Source organism: Uranotaenia lowii, chromosome 3, assembly GCF_029784155.1.
Source record: "Uranotaenia lowii strain MFRU-FL chromosome 3, ASM2978415v1, whole genome shotgun sequence".
Taxonomy (NCBI): Eukaryota; Metazoa; Arthropoda; class Insecta; order Diptera; family Culicidae; genus Uranotaenia; species Uranotaenia lowii.
The window spans coordinates 293,286,694-293,311,914 of record NC_073693.1 but is presented as its reverse complement, the minus strand read 5'-3'; the positions used below and the strand labels follow the sequence as shown (position 1 = coordinate 293,311,914).

The 25,221-nt window shown below is 34.6% G+C and overlaps 1 protein-coding gene across 1 annotated transcript; it reads left to right on the top strand.

Moving 5' to 3' along the window:
• Positions 1–737: 737 nt before the first annotated feature.
• LOC129756511 (elongation of very long chain fatty acids protein AAEL008004-like) lies at positions 738–21,627 on the top strand. The gene is made up of 5 exons (XM_055753417.1): positions 738–1,079; positions 1,145–1,476; positions 1,536–1,641; positions 21,022–21,158; positions 21,241–21,627. The coding sequence occupies exons 1-5, from the start codon at positions 1,019–1,021 to the stop codon at positions 21,424–21,426; spliced, it is 822 nt and encodes a 273-aa protein (XP_055609392.1). The 5' UTR covers positions 738–1,018; the 3' UTR covers positions 21,427–21,627.
• Positions 21,628–25,221: the final 3,594 nt, after the last annotated feature.

Sequence of the window (25,221 nt, the reverse complement as noted above, 5' to 3'; positions counted from 1 at the left end):
AAATTTGCCTGTGCAACTATTGGGCTCAAACAAGCTGTTTTAAATGATTTTTCAAATTTATATGTCACTTTTTTCGAACACTTAGACTTTCGGATCTTGTTGACTGACCCTATATAAGAGCAATCGACAAAAAAAATAGTGAATTCGGTTAAAATGACTGAAATACAGCATAAAAAACAAAATCATGTGCTTAAATAGCTGTGCAATGATTGGAAAATCACCCTATTAGGTATTAGGATTCATGACGAGTTGTTCCTAAATGACAAAATAGGGTACACGTGGACTAAAAGCTAAGTGAATAAAAATGTAGCTAATCCGAGCTTAGCTTGATTGTCTACTCAAATCTAAGTGAAAAAATGTAAGAGACAAACGGTGACACGCGTAACGTTAATAAAAAAAACTAAAAGTACTGTTATCCCTCTATTGATAGTAGCACCAATGGAATGTGTTTCAAATAAAATAAGATCGGTTTCAATGAATTTCACCGAATGAAGTGTGCTCTTCCATGGGGCAATTCACATTTATATTCTCCTAAACTTCCTACATATGAATCGCTTAACACATTCCATTGCAACGGAATAAATTTGTGCCTTGGTTTATCCAGCGACATTTGACCTGTCGCATTTGCTAAACGTGTCGTTGACTGTGTTCGGAAATTTATATAGGGCACCTCGTTTGATAGAGGAAAAATTTCCTTAGATTGAGTTGCTATCCGCCATGACGATGCGCGGCGGACGGCGGACGGCGGACGGCGATCAACTTTGAACCGGGACAAGAATTTCACTTAGCCTACGGGTTTTCGTATTGCTAAATAGGTCTTTAACGCAGTTCAGAAGGGTTCGCTGATCGGGAATGTTGACTGTGGTGGGATCTATTCCATAGTTTTTGCGGTTTTCGGTAGCTAGTGTGAATTCAATTATGGAACCCCCAAAATTAGTGTCGCTGTGAAGAATAGGAAAGGCTGATTTGAATTTTTTAAAGTGCATTCAAATTTTCAGTGTGTTAGCATACTCTCAGGATGGCTTTGGTCGCACAATCGGTATACGACTATTACAACTATTTATTCCGGGAATACAACGGTTCGTATCAACACTCTCAAACATTTCGAAACCTCAGCTTATGTTTTACTAATTCTTATCTCCAGACCCCAGGGTAGAGCATTTTCCACTTCTGGGTTCACCTTTGCCAATCTTCGTGATCATCGTAGTATATCTGAACTTGGTCAACAACTGGGGCCAAAGATGGATGCAAAACCGAAAACCATACCAGCTGACCACGATTATGAACATCTACAACGGGACCCAGGTGGTGCTGAATTTGTGGATCGGCATTTCGGGATGGCTCAATTCGTACTTTTCCGATGATTACGATTGGATCTGCGAGCCCGTCAATCAGAAAGTGTCCCCGTCCAGGCAAACGTTAATTTATATGACCTACCTTTACTTTCTGACCAAGATTATGGATTTGCTGGATACCGTGAGTAGATGCCATCTTTTGACGAATGTCTACTGAAGTATGACTGACACAATTTTCAGGTATTTTTCGTTCTGAGAAAAAAGAACAATCAGATCACGTTCCTGCACACGTATCATCACGCGGGCATGGTTTTTGCCACCTATATTTTTACGAAGTTTGTCTCAGGTGAGTGTTGGTTAACTAATCTGATGTATAAGATTCGAACCCTCGAAAACAAAATTCAGACGAGCACTTTGGAACTAAGCAGATTTAAAATCAACAATTAGAAAATGCTTTCTACAGTCAATTTTGCCCTCGAAATTTCAAATTCTACCCCCGTAATGACTTGAATTTGTTAGTTGACTTTGGGAGCATGTTCTTCAAGCAATCAGTGTTTAGGTACACCAACCCACGTGGCATCACCCAGCCGGGTATGTTTTCTGTTAGATTTATGGTATCATACTGCCTCCTGTCAATCCAGATTAGAAATGGCGAGAACGTTCCGTGCCATGTGGCAGCAGAGGGAACAACATACGAAAAATATACCCGCAAAACAATACAAGCGTACCTACTTTCGAAGGATATGAATGGAGAGTTGTTGGCTAGACAATGCCGCTTAAAATATTCTATACACTTCATTCGACTTTTTGGGGCAGTTTTTTTAAATTTTCTTAAACATCTTTTATATTCCAAATATAATGGTTTAAAATTAATTAACTATATTAAAATACAGAACTTTAAGTACATTCTTTAAAATGAAAACAGTTCTAATGAAAAAATAACAGTTCAAAGAATGCCATTTCCCTAGCAAGTGCTGAGCTTTCCTAAATATTTTCTTAACCTATCCGGATATTTTTATTTCTTAATCCAAGGAAACATCCGGATATTGAATTTCAAATCTTTTATTCAAAAAAACTGGGCCATACCCAAGCAAACTTGACCAAAATCGAAGTATTTCAAATGGAAGACACTCACATTGTTTTTTGAAGGCTCATTGTTCCAATCTTATTTTACAATTCCAAAATCATGATTGAAGTTTGTTTTGATAAATCTTGTTAAAAAATTTGTGTTTCTTGACACAAAAATATAAATAATGTAAACTAAATTTTATGTTTCATGATTTTGCATATTGTTTATGAATTCGAGCAAAATCCATGTTACTTCCATTAATATCTTGAATGCAAGGCCGGATCAAGATTTCCAGAGAAGAAATCTTTAAAAATCTGAGCAAATTTGGATAAATCCGGCCAAATTGAAATGCTTATGCTATGCTATGAACAGGGCCGTAAGAACCGACTCATGGATGACAAATAATGTTTGTAGCGGTATCATTATTCATTTTGAAGTACATTTACCTTGCAAATTTTCGTATTAAATTGTAACTTTTGATAATTTATCCTAAACCTAAAAGGCGAGCTAAATTCGCTTTCATCGATGGTTAAAATCTTTGAATTAGTTTAAGAGTCTGGTAGATCAAACTTAGTTTATTTGAGCATAAAATAAGCTTTTGTTAGGTGTTAGCACCGACATGGCCGTGAATGGCGTTACGTTGTCTTATGAGCCTGTTTGAACCTTTGGGCCTTTTGTCACCGTTATTGGTTCATTGGAAAATTCTGTTACAAGATGTGTGGAGAAGTGGAATAACTTGGGATGAAGAACTCAAAGAACCAGAGTTCCTACAATGGCTGAAATGGACATCACTGATTTCCTGTCTACAAGATCGATCTGTTCCACGCTGTTATTTTGAAAATTGCGATCCTGCTGCGTACGAATCCTTGCAACTCAATGTGTTTGCTGATGCCAGCAAGCATGCGTATGGCTGCGTGGCATATTACTGTATAGGGACCATTCAAATATTACGTAACGCTTTAAGGGGGGAGGGGGTATAGCAGTTTGTTACGCTTTGTGGATTTTGCTTAGAAATTTTGAGACGAATGTGTTACGTAGGGGGGAGGGGGGCTTGAAAATTCTCGAAAATTGCGTTACGTAATATTTGAACGGCCCCATAGTAGATGCGGGGCAACCTAAATGCGCTTTGGTGATGTCTAAGTCTAGAGTTGCTCCGTTGAAACCTTTATCAATACCGAAGATGGAGTTACAAGCAGCTGTTGCTGGTGCTAGGATGATCAACGCGGTGCGGTCGAATCATTCTTTACCAATACGAGAATCTTTTTTGTGGATAGACAACAAAGCAGTTCTTTCGTGGCTTGCTTCGGTTCCTCGGAACTACACGCCGTTCGTAGGGAACAGAGTTGCTGAGATACACGATCTAATCGATGTAAGAACTTGCCGGTGGGTTCCAACGAAAGACAACGTTGCTGACATTCTAACCAAGTGGACCGGAGAAGCAGAGTTGAAATCTTGCAGTCGATGGTATCATGCAATGTGGTGGAAAGAGAGGTGATGAGAAAGAAACGTTGCAAAGGTAGTAGTAAAGTTTTTTCCTCGAAAACATGTTACCATGACAAAAGTGACGTCACTACCGACCATTTTCGCGACGCATTTTGCCTAGAATAAATTGAGCTCCCTGACAACGACGCGTCGCGACGTAGGATTTGTTTATGTTTATTTTCCTTTTTTCTCTCCTACGTGCAATAGTGTGCGTTCTTTTGCGCCACCTTAGTAAAAGTATACCTCATTGGGTATCATGGTCCTCAGTTTTTACTAGATTGTGAATCTAGTTGGCCGGAATCAGCGCTTCCATCTCCGGGAACGCTGGAAGAACTTCGAGCAAAGTTTCTTTTTCATGACGTGACAACTACAGCTGCTCTCATCGATCTGAGCTGTATTTCAAGATAGAAAATAATAGTAAGAACCATGACGATGGTATACCGATTTATTGAAAACTGCCGCAGACTGCTGCAAAGAAGGTAATATGCGAGCCCTTTTACAACTTCCGGCAACAATTATCCAAGTTCAACAGAAAGAATATCAACGTGCAGAATTTCGTCTTTGACAGATGGCGCAACAACAGGGATTTTCTGTTGAATACTCAATTTTAGTGTTCAACCGAGACAAACCAGTGGACAAGTGGAAAAGAGCAGTTTTCTATACAACAAATCTCCGTTCATCGACGAGTTCGGAGTGATGCGCATAGAGAGCCAGATAGAACACTCTGTAGATCTTCCCTTTGATCTTCGTTTTCCTGTCATCCTTCCGCGGAAGAACCTCGTTACCACCAGACTATTAGAATACTTTCATCGTCAGTTCGGACATTCCAACCGGGAAACTGTAATGAACGAAGTTCGCCAACGCTTCGTTGTACAAAATCTTCGTGCTGCTATCAAAGACGTGATGAAGACGTGCCAGTGGTGCAAGATACGGAAATGTAAACCAGATCATCCAAAGATGGCTCTTTTGCCAAAGGAACGTTTGACGCCGCACATTCGACCTTTCAGTTACGTCGGAATCGATTACTGTGGCCCGATTGAAGTAACTGTGACTCGTCATAAGGAAAAGCGGTACATTGCGGTGTTTACGTGTCTCGTGACCAGAGGCGTACATCTTGAAGTTGCCCATAGCCTATCAACAGACTCCTGCAAGATGGCGATACGTCGCTTCGTGAAGAGGAAGGCCGCTCCTATGAACATATTTTCTGACAACGGGACCAACTTGGTGGGAGCAAGTCGAGAATTAGCTGAGCAATTACGACGAATCAACGAAGCTTGTTCGGAGACCTTAACGGACGCAAGAACGGAATGGTGTTTCAACCCTCCCTCTGCTACCCACATGGGTGGTGTTTGGGAGCGAATGGTGCGCTCGGTGAAGGAATCTCTCAAGGCGTACGACGATGGTGGAAAGCTGAACGACGAAATACTTCTTACATCCTTGGCCGAAATAGAAGACCTGATAAACTCGAGGCCACTTACCTACATGCCACAAGAGTCCGCAATTGAAGTAGCTTTTACACCAAACCACCTGATCAAAGGTTTCTCATCGGAGAACAAAGAAGCGATGTGTGATCCGGTCGATCTAGGGGACGCTTTACGCAGTAGTTTCAAGAGATCGCTGCAAATGACTGAACGTTATTGGATGAGGTGGATTAAGGAGTACTTGCCAACGCTGCAGCAGAGGTCTAAGTGGTTCCAAACTACGCATCCGATCAAGGTCGGGGACCTGGTTGGTCTACATAGCCGAAGGTACTTGGAGGTGCTGGGTTCACGGACGCGTGTTACAGGTGATGCCGAATAAAGATGGAGTAGTAAGGCAAGTCGTGGTGAAAACCAGAAATGGAGAATTGAGACGACCAGTGGTCAAACTTGCCGTGCTGGATGTTGCAGGTGAAGCCGATGGATACGGACGGTCATCAGCTCCACGGGGCGGGGAATGTTAGCACCGACATGGCCGTTCTCTCTAAAAGAGCCCCTGATCGTCGAAGTGTGTTTGGCAGTTCGTTTAGGGATTCATTCGTCAACACTCAACACTAAGCGCGATGACTTAGCAGAAGAGAAGAACACAAGATAGCTTCTAGAATATTTATACCGTATTGTTGAGATCGGAGCAGTTAACAGTTTATACTTATAACCTTTGAAAGTTTATTGTAATAACTATCTACTGTGAGTATTAAAGTTATTCCGTAAAATTATATTCTTTTCTAACAATTGATCTACAAATGTAGGATAGTGCGATCTGAGAGTTGCACCACAGTGTGTAGGACCTTTTCGATTTTGCTAGGATAGGAGATAACAAGATCTAAGTATGGAAAATGATTTAGCTAATAAAATTTATTTGTAGTTTTGAGCCCCACAAAAAGTGCCGCTTCAGAAACGACTTTCCTTCATCCGAACAGTTAGGAGAGCCTTAAATTTTCTCAAAAAAACTTATTTTATACTCAAATCGAACAAGCCATTCCATATCTTTTTGCAATTTGAAAGATTTCAACCATTGATAGAAATAATTCAATTTTTCAAACAAAACCCAAAAAGCAAGAGATAAAAAAATTTTCAGATAAAACATGGTTGATGCGAACTTAAATCAAATTGATAGATTTAGTTTGAAATTGTGTTTAATAAAAACTGCAATATGAATAATTTAATGTGAAACAATGCATTGAGAAAGGTACAAGTTTTTTTTAACAGCAAATATTTTTCATAAAGAATCAATTCCATAATAAAAATCCTGTAGATGATTTTGTGAAATAAAATTTTGGTTTTTTGTATAAAACAAAACTTGACTTTAATTCTACTTTTTATTTGTGATTTACAGCTAAATTGTGTGTACAAACTAATTATGGTTAAAAATTTGAAATCTGGAAGTTGAATTGACAAGCAATCTTAAGTTCATGATCTCTTGAATTCCTCAACAATTTATGTTGATTGTAAAATTTATTTACAAGCTAAATCTTTTTCTGAATTTTGAATTTGCATTCTTAACCTGATTTTTTTAATGGATTTTTTAACGGCTATCATTGTCGGATTTTTAAGTAAAAACGACTGTTTTTTACTTTTATGCGTTTTCATATTTATGATTGTCAAAATGTTTGAATTTAGTGTAAGAATTTTATTTGAGAACTTTAGATATGAATACAAAACCAATTTTTTTTTCATATTCGGAGAACTATCAAGAACCCTGAACTGGATACAAAATGCGAAATACGATAATAGAATTACAATTTTTGTTATGGGAATTATGGTATCAGAACCTTAATTTAATATTCAGACCTGAATTTCTATGGTCAATTGAGACAATTTTGAAAAAGTGTAGCAGAATTTTAAACTTGGGGTTGGTTTTTGGGGTTTTGGCATTAGTTTTAGTCTAGATTGTTACTCTTTAATATTATATTATCATAATTTGATTCTGAACTTAAAATTTTAGTGAAGGGTAGAATATCTCGCTTGCTTTTTTGAACACTCTTGGTACTTATTAGGCTGCTGCTGCTGATTGTTTGCTTTCGTTTGGTGAAAAACGACGGAATTGGCTAAAGAAGCGCAGATTTTTAAAGCTGCTATTGATGATATTTTGTTGTGATTTAACTTTCCGGTGGAAAAAGACGGAATTGGCTTAGGAAGCGCAGATTTTTAAGGTTGCTGTTGCTGATTGTTTGTTATGATTTGGCCTTCCGTTGGATAAAGACGGAATGGCTTGAGAAGCGCAGATATTTAGGACTGTTGCGGCTGATTGTTTGCTCTGATTTGGTCATCCGGTGGAAAAAGGCGAAATTGGCTGTGCAGATTTTAAAGGCTGCTGCTAATTGTTTGTTATGAGTTTGCTTTCAAGTTGGGAAGGCTGCTTTAAGAACACTATCGAATTATTTCGGCTATCGTAAACAGAGACAGAGTGACAAGAAAAGCACAGTTAGGGGAAGCTGTTGCTAAGAAAGTTTTCGGATTCTTCTGGATCTGGTAAACAAAAACAAATCGACGGAAAATTCACAGATTGGAAAGGCTTTTGTGAAGTATATTTTCGGATTGGATGAAATACATATATGCAGAAAATATATAAATTTTTGAAGATTTGAAAAGCTTTTGCAGAAAACGGAATGTAGAATTGAGATAAGGGATACTCGAAATATAAAGTTTTGTAATTGAGAAAACAAAAGTCAGTAAATAAAAGATTCTATTGAAAATATAGTTGAGAAGGAATGTTGAGATAAGATCCCCAGCCAACATTTTTGTAGGTTTATTTCTCAAGAACTTTGTTATACGTGTCTTATACATTATAGAATGATTGTATACATCTCGAAAAAACAGCATTTACCTACCAAAGTGGAGGAAATATACATACATATTTTTAAATTCTGTCTTAAAATTGGACGATATTTAACGCCTTATACGTACATCCTGAAAGTTAGAGAGCGCAAATTTTGCTTTCAATTTATGCAAACCGTCCCCGGCGACAATATTTGCTGCTTCAATCATTGGACAATTCTTTCAAATGAACCAGCTGATTTTTAGTAATCTGGTTGCACTGTTACTCGCAAAGAGAACAACAAGGTTGTTTTCTCACTTGAATCCCGCGTGGGAGAACAAATTTGCAAACATGGTGGACTTTTTATCATATCCGATTTATACCAACTATCCGATATATCCGAAAGATTACAAGACCAAAAAACCAATTTTGGAAGGTGTAAGTTTTTTGGACCTTTTGTATTCTTGATTTTATTGAATTATTCGATTAAAAATTACTTGATTTATAGGTTTTGTGCAACGATACAGTATGCAATTTTGTTGTATACAAGCTTTCATGCAATTTATTCCTATTTATTTGTTTTTCGCATTACTTTTTATTGTCCCCTCCCCTCGCGATGTTCAAACTCCGAGTGACAAAAGAAGGATTTGAAATTTGTTCCGGCCTTATTTGGTACGATATGCGATTCTCAGTATTAACGACTTAATCTATCATTTCTAATACGATTAATGATTTTAGTATAATATTTTTCACTATAATGGAGATCAAGAATATGTAATCTTTTGACGGATTTCAAAGCTGATTTCGAACGATTCGGGAGCATAGATTTGATAATGACATGCAACTATTTTTTCTCCAACGGCACTAATATTTTTTTGGTTATATTGATTATTATTATGAATATAAATGTTATATTTTTCAATACATGAATCATCTTTCTTGAAGATTGCGAGTCGTTTTTACTTATGTGAAGAAAATAAAAGTTAGGGAGTTTTTTTGTCTTTTTTCTCATTTGATTTTATATTAGATTTTCAAAACAGAACGGAAAATTTTCCTATTCGGTAGCCAATGAAATTGCTAAATAAATTCAAATCTAGTTTTATTGTATGTTTTTGAAATTTGAAGGATATTGTCAAAAAGTACTTTTTAGAAATTATTTTATCGGCTATATCGGGGAAATTTTATATTCTTTGAGAAAGAACGTTTAAGAATTTTAAGATTATAGACGAATAGAAGATTAAAATAACGTTGCCAGATTGCCGGTTTTTTTCGGTTTTGCCCGGATATTTAATATAAAATTTGGGAACAGTCTGGCCCGGCCCACTTGCCCGGATTTATTCACTGTATTTGGCATATCAAACCAAAAAAAAAAAAAGAAGACAAGAACATGTTGAATTTTTTTTTCAACGAACGGAATTTTTTGAGCGAGGCTTATCAAAACAATCATGAAAGGTTTTTCGGAAGCCTAACATACGATTTGAAGTCTCTCGTTGAGTTTTGATGAAAATTTTACAATTTTTTTCTTAATTTGTGTCGAGTAATTTCTGGCTTTTGACAAAATTTGTCCGGATATTGCCAGGATTTTTGGTCGTTAATTTTGAAATCAAATGCCCGGATATTTCTAGGTTTTTTTGTTATAAAATTGCCCGGATTTGTCCAGCCAGAAAATTCTGGCAACCTCACTCATGGGGGGATTTAGCGACCAAATTTTTCTATGACATTTTCGCTTAAACAATGCATGAATAATACACATTAAAAATGATTGTTTTTACACTAGGTATTTGATTATTCATTTTTAACTTCTTTTACATTAACAGTTTTTCGTATTAAATAGAAACTTTTGAAAATATATCCTTAAATCTTGAAAATGGTAAGCTATATTTATACCTATAAGAAATCCTAAGGTAACAAAGTGCGATCTCTTGCAATTTGAATTTCCGTATGTCATAGTAATCTTGATGATTTTATCTTGATTGTAAAACTCATTTACGAGCTGAAACTGAATCTGAATTTTGAATGTAATTTCTATATGCAAATTTGGCAACTGATCTCAAAATTTGATTTTTGGATCTGTTTCCAAATTTCAATTTTCTGAAACATACCAAAAAAAAAACGATTTCAGAATTTAGATTTCAAATCAGCATTTCCATTACGAGCCAAAGATTGAAGTTTGTTTCAGACTCTCAATCATGATCTATAATTTAAATTGTGATATTTTCGGTTTCAATCTGTATTTATTATTTTTATTATTCCTTTTAATCCAACTTGCGAATTTGAAATTAAATGTGAATAAAAAAAATTATGCATCTGATTCTAAGTTTTCATTTCTGGATCGCCATTTTGATGCTTTAACATGTTTGAATTTCGCATAAGAACTGGCGTTTCTACGGCCATGATGTCAAGTGTTAATAACGAAGTACACAATTGAAATCATGTTTTGTCCATTATTCAAATTAAAAAATTCCAATTTTCTTGCTGTCCAAATATTTCTACACCAGTCTCATGGACCATGGGCCATTCTACACTTGAGATGGGTTACGTTACCCGACAGCAAACTCAACGGCACAAGCAATCCGATCCTGGCTCTCGGTTCGGATCTGACTGGAGAAGGTTTGCGTTGCAATCTGGGAGCGATACATTTTTAACAGTTCATTAAAATTGTATGCTTTCATTCCGAACGAAGACGCGCGGCGATCCAACCAATGTTTTCAAATTGTTCGGATGCAGACGGACTACGGACAGTAGTATGGTTCATCTCTTACCTTTGGATTATTTAACTTCCCAGAAAACTTTCTCAAGGTCAAAATTTATGTTTTACCTTTCTTATAAATATTTGTTTTAAAAATAATATAAGGTACTACAAAACCTTGAATGAATAAATGGGTCCTACGAAAAAATATGAACTTTCTAGAGAAACTCAACAGCTTTGAAACAAAAATCGTAAAAAACAGGAAAAGTTGGAATCGAAATTACACGTGGCAGCAACAGAAGAAAAAAATCTCCCACGCGTTACAAACAAGTTAGAAAGAAATGCTACACTAAACAAGAACCTGATGCTTGTGTGAACATCGCTTCGGTGAGTATAGGTCAAGACTTTGTTTTTGTTTTTCTCCCTTATACAAGACGAATGGTTGGTTTGGTAACTCCAAAAAAAAACACCATCTTACCAGAAATTCTGCTCCATTCAGTTCGTTCTTATCCAACCATTTGGTCCGGAGGAAAAAGAAAACTGGAAGGACATTCTGTTTCCATTTTCTTGCTGAGTATCGTTGGCGGGAAAAACAAATTAATCTCTAATTTCTTGCTGTTGTTCGTCGGAATACTGATGTTTTCCAGAAAGTGAGGCCACATTTGCAAACAACAAAATAGTTAAACCACGTTAAACGTAGTAACCAGAAAACTGATCAAAAATTTGGCGGATGCAAGCTTGAATTTACCCAATTGAGGTTTAATATAAATCAACTGAACAATATTTCCCAACAAGATATAGATAAACATACCAATATTAAAGAAAATGACAAATGCACAAGAAATGTTTGGGAAAAACAAGCAGTAGAGAGGTATAACTGTTTAATTTAATTATTTTTAAGGAGCAAATGAACGGAAGAAAAAGAGTTCAAATTCATTGTGAAACTGAAAACAATTCCAGTCTAAATTTTTTGAGCTATCAATTGATGGATTGAAAATATAATTACTTTTAAATAGCTTTAATCAATCAAATAATTTTATTGTAATTACATTTGAAATGATCTACAAAAAAGAAAACAAAGGAAACTACCGGCACGCAATGCAATATAAACTTTAAATCATACAACAGTCAAGCCTGGATTAGCAAGAATTGGATAAGCAAGAAACCTCTAGAAGCTGGAGAACTCGTTAGATCCTGTGATTTTTCTAGAACAAATCTTCTATAAGTGAGAGTTAAAAACCTTTATAGGCGAGAGTTTTTTCCTGACTATGATAAGCAAATCATTAAGATGATGTTTCCTAAGTGAAGTTTTGGTGCCAAACTGATTTCTGATACCAAACTGACAACATGACTTTTATCATACAAAGAATTATTATGTTCTTTTTTATTTCTTCCAGTCAAAATATCTTTAATTACTTCTTAAAAAGATATTTTGAATAATTTGATAACTTCTATAAGGAAAAGGGTTGTTACAAAACCTATAGAAATTAGAACCTGGATAAGTGAGAAACCTTTTGAAGCGGGAAAAAAAAAGTTGGGTTGCCTGGACTCTCGCTTTTTCAAGTTCGACAGTTGCATAGAGACCGGAATCCAGAGTGCCCAAATTTTGAGGTTTTAATACTTTTCAAATATTTTTAAATCAGAGCAAAAAAACTTTTGTTCACTTTATTTGAACTTCTTGATAGATACACTGTACAACATAGCATTATGTATTGAAAAGTTTTACACACTAAAACTCATTAAGCCATTTATTATATGAAGTTTTTGGCAGGTATAAAACAAACTTCGCCGTTTTAAAATATACTACAGCTTAGGTTGAAATAAGAAACTGCGGAAAAACGGAAAACCAACTTTAAATGTTACTCTTTTTTTTATTGATACACGTTTTTGGGAACTCCTTGGAAGAAATTCAATGAATTTCAATAATTTAAAGTTTTCGATGTACTCTTTAGTCATTTTTTTTAAATAAGTTTGAATAGATTTCTCGAACCGAATTTGTTCAGATGCTATCAGATGCTTCTTAAAAAATTGAGTTTTTATTTTAATGGTCTTCAGAAAACGACTTTAAAACCAAAAGGTCTTTAAAAATAAGTGTTTGGCATCAAATACCTATAACTCAATTTGTTGAAGTCGTATTGAAAAACTTTTGTTTGATGTGATTATAGATAGATTAAGAGTTTTCAATATTGGTTCTCATGTTCTTAAAGATTAAATTTGTTATCAGCTCAGTTTTTTAAATATAAGCTAATTATTCAGCAAAAAATTTCATTATTCGAACCGGAATGATCACGATCTATGTTCAAAACTACCATCATTTTTAGGCCATTTTGTCTTTCGGCTCAATTTTCAAACGCTATAAAAGTTGTACTGATTTTTTTCTTAGTAAATGGGTAGTGAACAAGTAAACAATTCCAAAAATATAATTTATGAAAATCGGATAAGTAATTTTGAAGATATATCCAAAATAGTAATCCGAGTCTATATGACCCTAACCGGCTAATTGTCTTTTTTTAACCGCAAAGAAAGGTTAAAAAATCGAACACATTTGTTAAATGATTTTAGTAACTCCAAATCAGAAACACCTTTAAATGTTGGAAGCGTATAAATATTGGATTTAGAGAACTCGTGATTTTCTTCAAGAGCTAATGAATTGAACCAATAGTTTTCATCTGGAATCGAACAATCCCATCATAGCTCATGCTTCCTTATGTTCTCTGATGGAACTGATAATTTGTTCGGAAAACCCTTGAGCTTTTGTTAAAACACGTGACAATTCTGTGTTCTGTGAGAACCCTTATAACTATTCTTTTTTTTTCCAATGAACTCATAGATTCTTACAAGATCAGATTTGTGAGCTTACTCACAAATCTGAATCTATATATATAAAAATGAATTTCTGTCTGTCTGTCTGTCTGTCTGTCTGTCTGTCTGTCTGTTCCCTATAGACTCGGAAACTACTGAACCGATTTGCGTGAAACTTGGCAGGTGGGGGTATTGAAGGCAGGGGAAGGTTCCTATTATGGTTTGAGACTCCCATCCAAAAGTCAATTTTTTGCATAACTCGAAAACCCATCAAGCAAATGGTATCAAATTTGGCCTGGGGTGGTATTTGGGAACGAGAAATATTTCTATGAATATTAGGTACCCCTCCCTCCTCTCAGTGGGGTGATAGGAAGGGGGGAGGGGGGCTACCTTACAATTTTTCATATAACTCAAAAACTAATTAAGCAAATCGTATCAAATTTGGCATGGGGTGGTATTTGGAAACGAGGAATATTTCTATGAATATTAGGTACCCCTTCCTCCTCTCAGTGGGGTGATAGGAAGGGGGGAGGGGGGCTACCTTATAATTTTTCATATAACTCAAAAACTAATTAGGCAAATGGTATCAAATTTGGCATGGGGTGGTATTTGGGAACGAGGAATATTTCTATGAATATTAGGTACCCCTCCCTCCTCTCAGTGGGGTGATAGGAAGGGGGGAAGAGGGCTATCTTACAATTTTTCATATAACTCGAAAACTAATCAAAACATTGGAACCAAATTTGGCACGGGAAGGTATTTGGATACGAAAAATATTTCTAAGGTTTTATGAGACCCATCCCTCTTTCGAGTAGAGAGATATAAAGGGAGGAGGGCGTTTCTTTTATAATTTTTTACATAACTCAAAAACTAATTAAGCAAATGGAACCAAATTTGGCATGAGCGGATATTTGGGAACGTGACATGATCTAATGATTGTTTGAGACCCCTACCTTCTTCCAGCGGGAAGAACGGAAAGAGGGAGGGGAGTTTCATACAATTTTTACTGCATAACCCAAGAACTACAACGACAAAAGGAATCAAATTTAGCATGGAACGATATTTGAGTGCGAGAAATGTTTCTATGAATATTTTGTATTGCTCACTACTTCAAAGAGGTGGATGAAAAGGGAGAGGAGAGGTCTCCCTTTTTTTCATTATAATTGCAGAGTTGTTCGAGCAAATTAAACCATATTTGGCATATGAGGGTATTTGGATTCGTGAAATGTTTCTATAATAAATTGAAGCCCCACCTTTTTTCAGTGGAAAGATATACAGGGGGAAAGGGGGGCTTTCATACAATTTTTTTGCATAACTTGAGAATTAATCGAACAGTTGAAACCAAATTTGGCATCAACAAGTATTTGAGCACGAAAAATACTTTTATGAATATTAAGTTCTCACCCCTCCATTCAATGGGGAGAACGGAAGAGGAGATGGTACTTCCTTTCAAGTTTATGCATAACTCAAGAATTTACTACGCAAATAAAACCAAATTTGGCATGGGATGGTATTTCAGAGCGAGAAATTTTTCAATGTGAAGCAATTCCTTACTTGCAGTAAGAGGATAGAATTGGGTATATAGGAAGGGAAGAGGAAAGCTTACATTTAACTTTTTTTTTTACAAAATTCGAGAAATGGACAAAATTTAATTAAGAAAATCATGTTGGTACGATTCTGTGATTATCTGAGGCACCATCCTCCTTTCAGTAAGTAGTTACATAGGAGGGGGTGAGTCCAATACAATTTTGTTAGCATTTGTTCTCAATTCATGCTAACGTAGCCAACAAATGGGAACAAATATGGCATGGAAAGGTATTTGGTTACGAGATAGGTTTCTACGATTGTTATAGACCCTTACGCTTTACAGTATAGTGAGGGTAAGAAAGGAGGGAGCTCTTTATAAATTTTGTAAAGCTTGAAAACTTATCAGCCAATGGAATTATATTTTTGATATAAGATGATTTTTGGGCACGAAAAAATGGGTATGATTCTTAAAGACCACGACCTCCATTCAGCAAGGGGTAAAAGGAAGGACAGAGGGATCTCTTATCAGTTTTTTAGCATAAATCCAGAATATATCAAGCAAAAACAACTATATTTTATAAGTAAGATTTTTCAGGGCGAAGCTTAGAAAAACAGATTAAAATTATCAGATTTTTTTCTAATCTTCTTCTATCCATCTATAATTTTCAATTCTTGAAATGTTTTCACTATGAGAACATAACATTTACCGATAAGGCCGTAAAAATTAATTTCAAAAAATTATCAGATCTTTAACACAAATGTATAGATCCAAATTCAGAAAATTAGTTTAAGTCATCTTTGTGTTGCGATTCGAAACTCCAACTGCATCTTTCATTTTATAGCGGTTGCTCATGAATTATGTTAAAATTTGATTTAAAATTATGCCAACAAAACAATAAAAAATTGAATAATTTCTAGAAATATCATTTGTTTTTGTAAGGTGTAGCAAAGCACACCGGGTCAGCTAGTTTAATATAAAAAAAATCGAGACGTTCTCAGGAACACATGATTCCTTAAACTGCCTTCAAAAATTTTTACGCTCTCTTCAAAACTCGCGGGTTTTCTCAAGAGCTGGTGAGCTCATAAATAAATAATTAAAAAATGCTGAGCTTTCTCGAAAGCTAATGTAAAGCAGTAACCCGAATTATTCCCCTCAGAAATTCAAAAAAAAAACAAAATCATGAGCTTTCTCCAAAACTGGAAAGTTCACTATCTGGATAATTTTATTTTCTTAATATCTTATAAGTATATTAAAAAATCTATTTTGTGAGAAATACTCAGAATTTTTTTAAATTGCTAGGAGCACAACTTTTGTCTGATCAAAAACCTATGCAAACTCTTGATTCTTCGAAAATTTACCCAAAATGTCATGCGTTCCTTAGTGTTTTCACTAAGCTGGTTTCAGATGATTAAGTCTGTAAAATACTCAAGGGATGAAGAATCTTAATACTCAGAAATTTCACAGCTTTGATCCCTTGGATGATGTATCTAAAAATCAGATTTTTCTTTTCGACTTTTTTCTTAATTGTTTTTTGTGTAGCGGCTCACAACACTCCCAACAGGCTCATTTGAGCCCTCTAGTAATAGACGCTACTGTTCTCAGCACGTCTGGTGGCAAATAAGAAAGAAAGATTATTTAATACATGAACAAATTCTACGCATGATGAGAATACAAACATTTCAATTAATTGCGAGGAAATGTGATGAAATTTTTACAAAATTTTACAACATTTACAAAATAAATGCTTCAAACTTATAAATATTTACATTGAAAGATAGCTTTGTTCGACTTGTTTAACGACTTATTTTTTCTTCAAAAATTTTAAGCAGATTGTTTTTAAATGTCGATCGAAAATAAGTTTGGACATTGGCCACTGTCGTAAACCCAGGATATTCCGTCGCCTTTATTTGCCGTCTTCGTTAGATGTCTCGATGTTCGCACTATAAAATCCGAATTAAGAATCACCTTTCCGCACAGGCACTGTTCTTTTTAAAGGAAAATTGTCCGCGCATTTCGCTGAAAATATGCTGCAATCTAAGCAGTCCATGCTTTCCGATTATCTCATTTTATCTGTTCGTCAGATGGTTCCAGAACAGAATCAGAATCCATGAACTTTTGACTCTGTTCTTTTCACTGCCTAATCTGTATCCTACAGCCACCACCCGTGACGAAGAGCGTAGCCTTCAAATCTTCTAAGCCAACGGTCATGAGATCGAATCCCGGTCACGGCATCCATAGTTCACTTTCTGTGGGTTTATTGTGTTACTCACTCTAAACACTATTATCATTCAGTATTTTCATACTGAATACTACACAGGGGAACAGAATTTTTGGTGCTGATTTTGAATCAAATTAATCTAAATTAATCTAAATTAATGGATCCAGAAGTGCAACGTTGAGGAAAAATTAATTTCTACAATTTTTAAAATTTGGAATAGATAAGATTACAGCTAATTTTCACATCATTCAAAAAAGTTGTTGAGTATTTGATATTATAGATCTAGACTCATTTAACAACTTTGTTGCAGAATGCGATACTATTTGACTTATTGATTTTTTTAGATATCAAAAATTCAATTCTGATTAAAATTTCGTCAGTATTCCCGTTTTTTGCGGTGTAGGGAGAAAATAACAAAATCAAACCCTCCATAACTTTTTTCTTTGAGATCAAAATTACTCGTGGTCTCCGGGAATGTTGATTGTTGTGTGAAACTCTTTATTTTTAAAATATTTGTAATGTTTTAGAGCTTTGCCAAAACATCGCACAAATTTTAAAAGAATTTTTATCAGTTAAACTGCTATACTCTCTAATCTACCATGTTATTTGATAATCAAAATTCGATCTCAAGAGAGTTGGCATAGAAGACAAAAATCCTTTCGCATACTCTGAGACTTGCTAGCTTAATAGGCACTAGAATTATATTGGTTCAAAATAAAAAAAGCAAAACGTAAGTTATAGTTATAGTTTGAAAAAAAATTATGTCAGAACGAAATTTTCAAAAATCGGTATGAAATCGGTAGGTTTTATCAAAAATCGGTATTCGGTATATACCGATTCTTGGATAAAAATTTGTTCAAAAATCGGTATGAATTCCGAAAAATCGGTGGATGCGGCATCTATGAGTATAAATCTATAAAATAAGAGTGCCAGATTGCCCGGATTTCATTGAAAAAAGCACGGATTTTTTTCACTTTATTTGCCAAATAAAAAAACGAATTGTTTTATAAACTCTTTTTATTTGTGTGTCCGAAATGAAATTTTTTGAGCAAGCTTATGAAAATAATCATGAATATTTTTTTTCTTGATTTTGATGGTTCCTCAATTTCGACCAAATTTGCCCGATTATTGCCCAAATTTTTTGTCGACAGTTTTGAAATAAATTCCCGAATTTTTCCAGGTTTAAAAAAAAATAGCCAGGATTTGTCCGGCCCGGATACGTGCTGAAAAAATTCTGGCAACCTTACTATAAGCACTATATTAGCATTGGTTAATGCTATAGCGTTGGCGGGCAAAATGCTGGTAAAATGCAAATGTTGTCCAAATGCGAAATGTTTTTTTTTTTTATTTTCGTTTGGCTGAATTTTACTGTCGTTATACTGAATTTGCCTCTTATTGATACTTCTCTTAAGCATATTGTGGGACTCCATCGGCTGGAAGTTCCTACATGATTTTTTTTTAAATTTGGCTAGAGATGAACATTAATCGAACTCATGACATCTATGGCTCCGGCATATTTCAATGATTTTGCTTGTGGACCTATTAGGTTCGCCTAAAATCGATGAATTAAAGGCTAATTTGTACCATATTTCTAGCAACCGGTGAACTAAACTTACATCAATTCCGCATCAATCAATGCCAATGTGTTTTGGTATAATGCCACTATAGTGCTTAAATAGTGCTAAAAAGCATTAAAGCAAGCTTATGTGATGCCAATTTAATGCTTAGAAATTAAAATGCTAGTTGGATTTTGAAAATTTGGTATAATTCGTAAACGATGCAACATAGCACTGGAATGGCTGTTTTAATGCAGAATTGCACTTGATGTGCTGATATAATGCAATAAGGCACTTGAATGCTGGTACAAAGCTATAAAAATTCAAAGCTTCAGTGTTTATGGTTTATGGTTATGGGGGATTTCTCCGTCTTGTAACTGACTAAGCTCCTTCAGTGTCCATCGTCGTTTCTGTTGTTCTGGCTGCCTCAAAGCAACCTTTGCTTTTGAGTATGGTGTTGAACAAGGTAAACTTCATCAACTCATACTCATACATAAATGAAGTGTATCACTTTCACGTAGTCACCCTGTAAATTTATGAAAAAAAACCAAAGATAATTCCACAAACCTGAGGCTTATTTTTTTGGGGTATTTTTTGTCCTAATTTTTAAACTGTGCATTGTTACTTGATAAAATATTTCTCATTCAAACTAAACTTTCGCTTGTAAAAAGATCTTTACAATAATTTGGAATATTTTATTTGTTAAGATTGATGTTGAACTTTGGTACCCTAAAATTTGCCAGCTTTGATCTCTAGGATGACATATTTATCTCGAAATTAGCCTCTCATATAAAAGGCAAATATTTTAGAAATTCGTGCTAAACAAATCTGAACAACTATGCTGCTGGCATATATTCATAGAATGTACTAAATTTGTCTTATTTTTTTTTAGAAAATTAACAAAATGCTACTGAAAGATCTATTTCAACCCTTTTCAAATGTTTCTCAGAGTAATATTTAATTATTAAGTTTTGCTGGAGTATTGTTTTTTAAAATTTTCCCCATGGTTTCGATTGATTCCAAAAATTTGAGATACGCTTTTTTGGTACATGTTGTCAAAAACTGTGGAAAACAGAAAAGTTTTAATTTTTTTAAATGTTATGATGAAAAAAAAATGAGATCAAGTAACCCCAATTCCGCCAACAACAGGTGCCATGGCACTATGTCTGACTTAACCCTCAAAGCTGTTCGGATCAATATGACCCGAAGCGCACATTTCAAACATCTTTATCATCATTCCAATATACTGAAGAACTGGAAGTTTTATCAGACCAAAAAACTAAAATCGGTTCATTGGGTAATGAAATACAGCTAAGCAAAGCCAAATTGGACGTGGTTTTTTCAAAATAAGATTTTTTTCTACCGGAAGATCTGAGATAGCGGTCAAATCTTTCATTGGACCCCAACCTATCTATACATTGTTGGATGGATGGATTCTTGATTGATTCATCAATGAATCTCTTAAATACAGAAAAGCTGTCAGAAGTTATGAGTACATATTTTAAAAATAAAATTGATTTTTCGGACTTTTTACTTTCTGAACCAGTTTCTGATAACCTTGTAATACATATCGGCTTAAATTTGAAATGTTGAGTAATTACAATAAACTACCTTCTCAATGAATGTCATATCATCAAAATCGATTAACATTTACAACCAGGAGAACAATCAAACTACAGCTCAAATTTCCCCGAAACGGATATTTAGCGAACGGCTTTGGAAGGTTAAAAAAACTTAAAAGATTGCAAATCAGTAGGTGTCCAAACAAATAAACAACAGTTTAAACAAACTGTTAAATTTCAGTTAGACTGGAAAGCAAAAATTTCTCATGCGATTCGAAGCCACGTGCCATAAATGTGTTACCTTTTTTATTCCACATGGTAGAATAACTTAAAATAAACTGAGTTCAACTCGTATAATCTCCTTTTTATTCAGTAGAGTACTTTAGACATGGGTACATATCTAAACAGCGATAAGCATCCCAACTAAATAAATTGGCTGAAATTGACCTCTATGTGTTATGAGCACATGTTTGGTTAGGTAATATGCTTGCGGGAAAGTAGAAGAGGTATTACCCGGTCGTCTAATTGAATGTTTATTCTGATGGCAATTTCCCCTTTTCCTACCTCTTTTTTTCCTCCTTTAGGCAGTCACGCCACTCTCCTGGGTCTGATCAACAGTATGGTGCACGTCATCATGTACTTTTATTACTTCCTCACATCCTTCAGGCCCGAGCTGAAAAACTCCCTCTGGTGGAAGAGGCACATCACACAGGTGCAACTGGTACGTTTAACACATTTGGTTCCGCCATCTGAGGAATGGAATAACTGAACTTGTTTCTTTAAATTGTTTATTTATTTTTCAGATACAATTCCTGATCCTGATGGTTCATTTCGGGTTGCCACTTATCTTCGGCTATTGCAACTATCCTGTCTTCCTTCTGTTCGTCGGTTTCACGCAAAATCTGTTCATGTTCACGCTGTTTGCAGACTTCTACGTGAAAACTTACGTGAAGGGTCGGAAAAAGGAGCTGAAGGATGAAAAGAGTTAAATTGTATGAACGTATTGTAGGTACCATTCTCGTGAGATTAGCGTGTAAGTTAGAACGAGCTAAGTCACTTCGATAAGTGTTTCCCTGAGTTGATAACTATTATTTAACAAACAATACAAAAAAAATTAAGACTTTCGGCATAAAGGACATTTTGAACGTCAAATCAATGAAATCGTAACTATAGGTATCAATAAAGAAAACATTCAGTAAAAAACTTTAATAAAAATCGTTTGATTAATTTTTCTTCGATATTCAGCTATCAGGAAGGTCGATTTAAATAAAAGTAATCACAATGTTAATTTGTTTATCGCTTTTATCGGTGAAAAGTGATGTCCTTTCTAGTAAGATAATTTCACAATCAAGAAATCTTAAAGACGTATAGAAAGCTAGAAGATATAAAAGATGGTGAAAATGAGTCAGTAGAATTTTATTAAATTTTTGGTCAGCGCGGGGCACTACTATGAAGTGGTAGATACAAATACGAAGACTGCATTTCGATTCGACTTATGATAAGAAAGTTTTAAACTTTAAAAATGGGGTAGCTTTTTTCAGGGTGATATTCATCACTGTTAATGCTGCGTCAAAATGTTCGAAGCAGTGTCTCGTTCGTTAATAGTGCTGAATATCACCCTTAAAAAAGATAACTATTTTTTGAAGCTTAATATTTTTTGTGTCTTAACTTGAATCGAAATGGAGTCTTCGGATGAAATGTTTGCCCAGGAAACCCGTATTCAAAAGAAATCGGCCTAAGGCATAGGTCGGCAACCTGCGGCTCTTTGGATGTATAACTGCGGCTCTTTAGCTCAATGTGTGAAAATTTTGAAAATCCTAGAAATTTTCTAGATTAAACGGACGTAACATTAGTTCCTTCAGTTCAGATAATATTTCCCAGGGTTAAAAAAGAAACCAAAAAACTACTATAAAACAAATTAATAGCTTTTTGTCAGTTTGCAACCAAGTTGAGATTTAGAAATCAGTTAACGTTCTTCATTAAAGTCTGATATAGCATTTGGAAGCCTGAAGAAATTTTTCTTCGCTGGCACGGGAAGTTTTCCATTGAATTTGATTTTCTGATTAAATCGGATAAAAACCGAGCATTTTTTAATCGTCAAATAAAATCCTCACTGTTAAGATTATGAAATCAAGTTTGTTTATCTTGAATTGAATATTTTAAAAATAAATTTGCTTTACCACCGTTCTGATCAAATATGAACATCAGATGAAGATTTTAATAATGCTTTGAAAACTGATAATAATTGTTTTATGCATTAAAATTTATTTTTTAAAACATTTTGTTTTTAAATTTTTCAAATACTGAATTCCATTTCTCCCTGTTCCTTTTCAAATCAATGAAAAAAAATAAAGTTCATTCTAATTTTGAACATGAGTTCAAGTGAACAAAGTTTCCAAGTTTGTTAAAAAATATTTTTGTAAACTGGGAACTGAGTGCTGGTCTAATTTTAGAATTACATGTATAATATGAATATTTTTAGGTATTTATTCGAAGGAGAAACTCTATTTGGTAAAGAAACATTTTCTTCCATAAACTTTAATATATCTTCTAACAACTTTTACGTCTTTTTTTTTAATTCTCAACCTAATTCTTTATTCTGCAATTATTTTTAAAACGTCATGGCTGTTCTATAAGTTGATTTTGATTTCTAAGTCTTTATCAGAATTTTGGTTTTGGTTTGTTCTATGATTTGATGATCAAAATAACGTCAAAAAACAAAAATTTGAGTTTAAAAAACTATTCGTTGAAAAATGAAATACAGCGAAGCAAAGCCAAAGTTAGATGTATATTATTATGTAAAATTTATTATTGTTATGGAAGATCCGAGATAGCTTTCAAAACTTTCATTTTACCCCAGCATATTTCTGCATCATCGGTTGAATCTATTTTTGAAGATTCCAAAAATCCAAGATACACTGAAATACATCAAATCAAAAAGTATTTTGAAAATATATTTTTGACTGTTTGAAATATTATATATTGTTTTGTTTTGAAATATTGAAAAATAAGAATGAATTATTCACACAACGAATCTTATATAATTAAAATTGATTAACATTTTCGGCCAGGGAACCGCCAACAAACTCTTATAATGTTTAACAATACAAATTCGCAATTGAAAACTAAGAATTCATGCAACAAATTAAAATATCTGTTTGAAAAAATCAAATAGATTAAACTACAAATGACTAATTGTATAAAAATTTAAAATATGAATTTGTGGTTGGAATTCATAGAAACTTTAACAGAAAGATCGATCTGAATCTATGATATATTTCAGGTTCAGAGGTTTAGACATTATTTTTAAGATTTCATTAGTATGGAGAAGAAACAACTTGGAAGGCTTACGATTTTGAACAGAATTGATAATTTAAACTTAAGAAAAATGAGCATAAAATGCGTAAAATGAGCATTTATGATTTAAAATTTGTTGGTTTATTTATTCTAAGAGCCGGAAAATATTTAAAAACGAACACACAACGAACACACACATATAGGATCTCAGTGAAACTTCATGTTTCTTTGAAGAGATCTAAGTTACTTAGCTCTAAGGCGTACATCTTTCAAGGATATTATGGCTAACATCTTACAAATGCTAAAACCACGAGACCACAGAAAGAGTACTATATGTGCCGTGATCGGGATTCGATCTCATGGACTCTGGCTTAGAAGACTGGAACGCTATCCTCTAGGCCACGACCGGCGGCAAAATCTAAACTATCTTTTTAAAATGACAGTTTTATGCGCATCATAAACAAATGATAGATTTTAACGGATGTTCAAAACCAAAAAAAAATTATGGCTTATTTGTAGAATTTGAAGAAAAAATAATAGTGACAAGTTTTTTTTTATATTAATTTACATGTATGCATTTTTATGATATGAAATTTTCAATGCTTTTTTTAAATATTTCAACAGAACACATCGGATGTCTATTTTTTTTTATCTGGGAACAGGTGTTAGAAAAGAATTGCACCAAAGTTTAAAATTGAATGAAATTGATTCAGAAGAAAGAAAATAGCTTCCGTTTGCCAATAAAACAACGAAAATCTGTGGCGTTGTGAAAAAGGATAATAAAACTGAGTTAACATCAGGATGCAAACCATTATTTGTAGTAAGGATAAAATGAATTGCGGCTCTTTGAAACTTGGACATTTCCTTAATTTGCAATTTTTGGCTCTTCTGTCTCAAAAGGTTGCCGACCGCTGGCCTAAGGGGATCAAAGTTATTCATGGAAAACTGGATTTTCAGATTCCTCCCGAACAAAATGTCTTAAAATCCCATACAAACTTCAGACTCTTGAGCGACTCCTTCTCGTGATCCGATCTGGCCCAAATTTGGTTTGAGACCTTGTACTAGGCTTAGGATCAATTTAGGCCTGCAGCGCATAACTTTTTCAAATGTCGGGTCATTTGGGGCACTCTAATGAACAGGTAATTTAACAGTTTTATTTGTAATTTAAGAATAATCACGCATGTTCAATCCAACCACAGGCTATACATATTGGAAAACATCCGTGGGAGCGTTTCAAACGAAGTTCAGGAATTGAAGTTTGACCTGCTGTTTTTTATATAAAAGTTTATGAGCAATATTTGGACTTGTTAATCATCAATATCTACAAATCCATCATTTCTCTTGATAATCATATTTGTTTTAATGGTTCTACCACGAAAAATCAGCGAAAATCCGCTTCGAAATCATTCGCGCATTCTGAGTAACCCCGACTCAGTTGTCGCGAAGACGGCGTTTAGTCAGATCCGAGTAGGTATGGTTTTGACGAC

Coding starts and splice junctions, on each gene's coding strand:
- LOC129756511 (XM_055753417.1), top strand. CDS start 1,019: ATGGCTTTGGTCGCACAATCGGTATACGACTATTACAACTATTTATTC. Junction 1,080..1,144: donor TTTATTCCGGGAATACAACG/GTTCGTATCAAC, acceptor TCTTATCTCCAG/ACCCCAGGGTAGAGCATTTT. Junction 1,642..21,021: donor TTTTACGAAGTTTGTCTCAG/GTGAGTGTTGGT, acceptor TTCCTCCTTTAG/GCAGTCACGCCACTCTCCTG.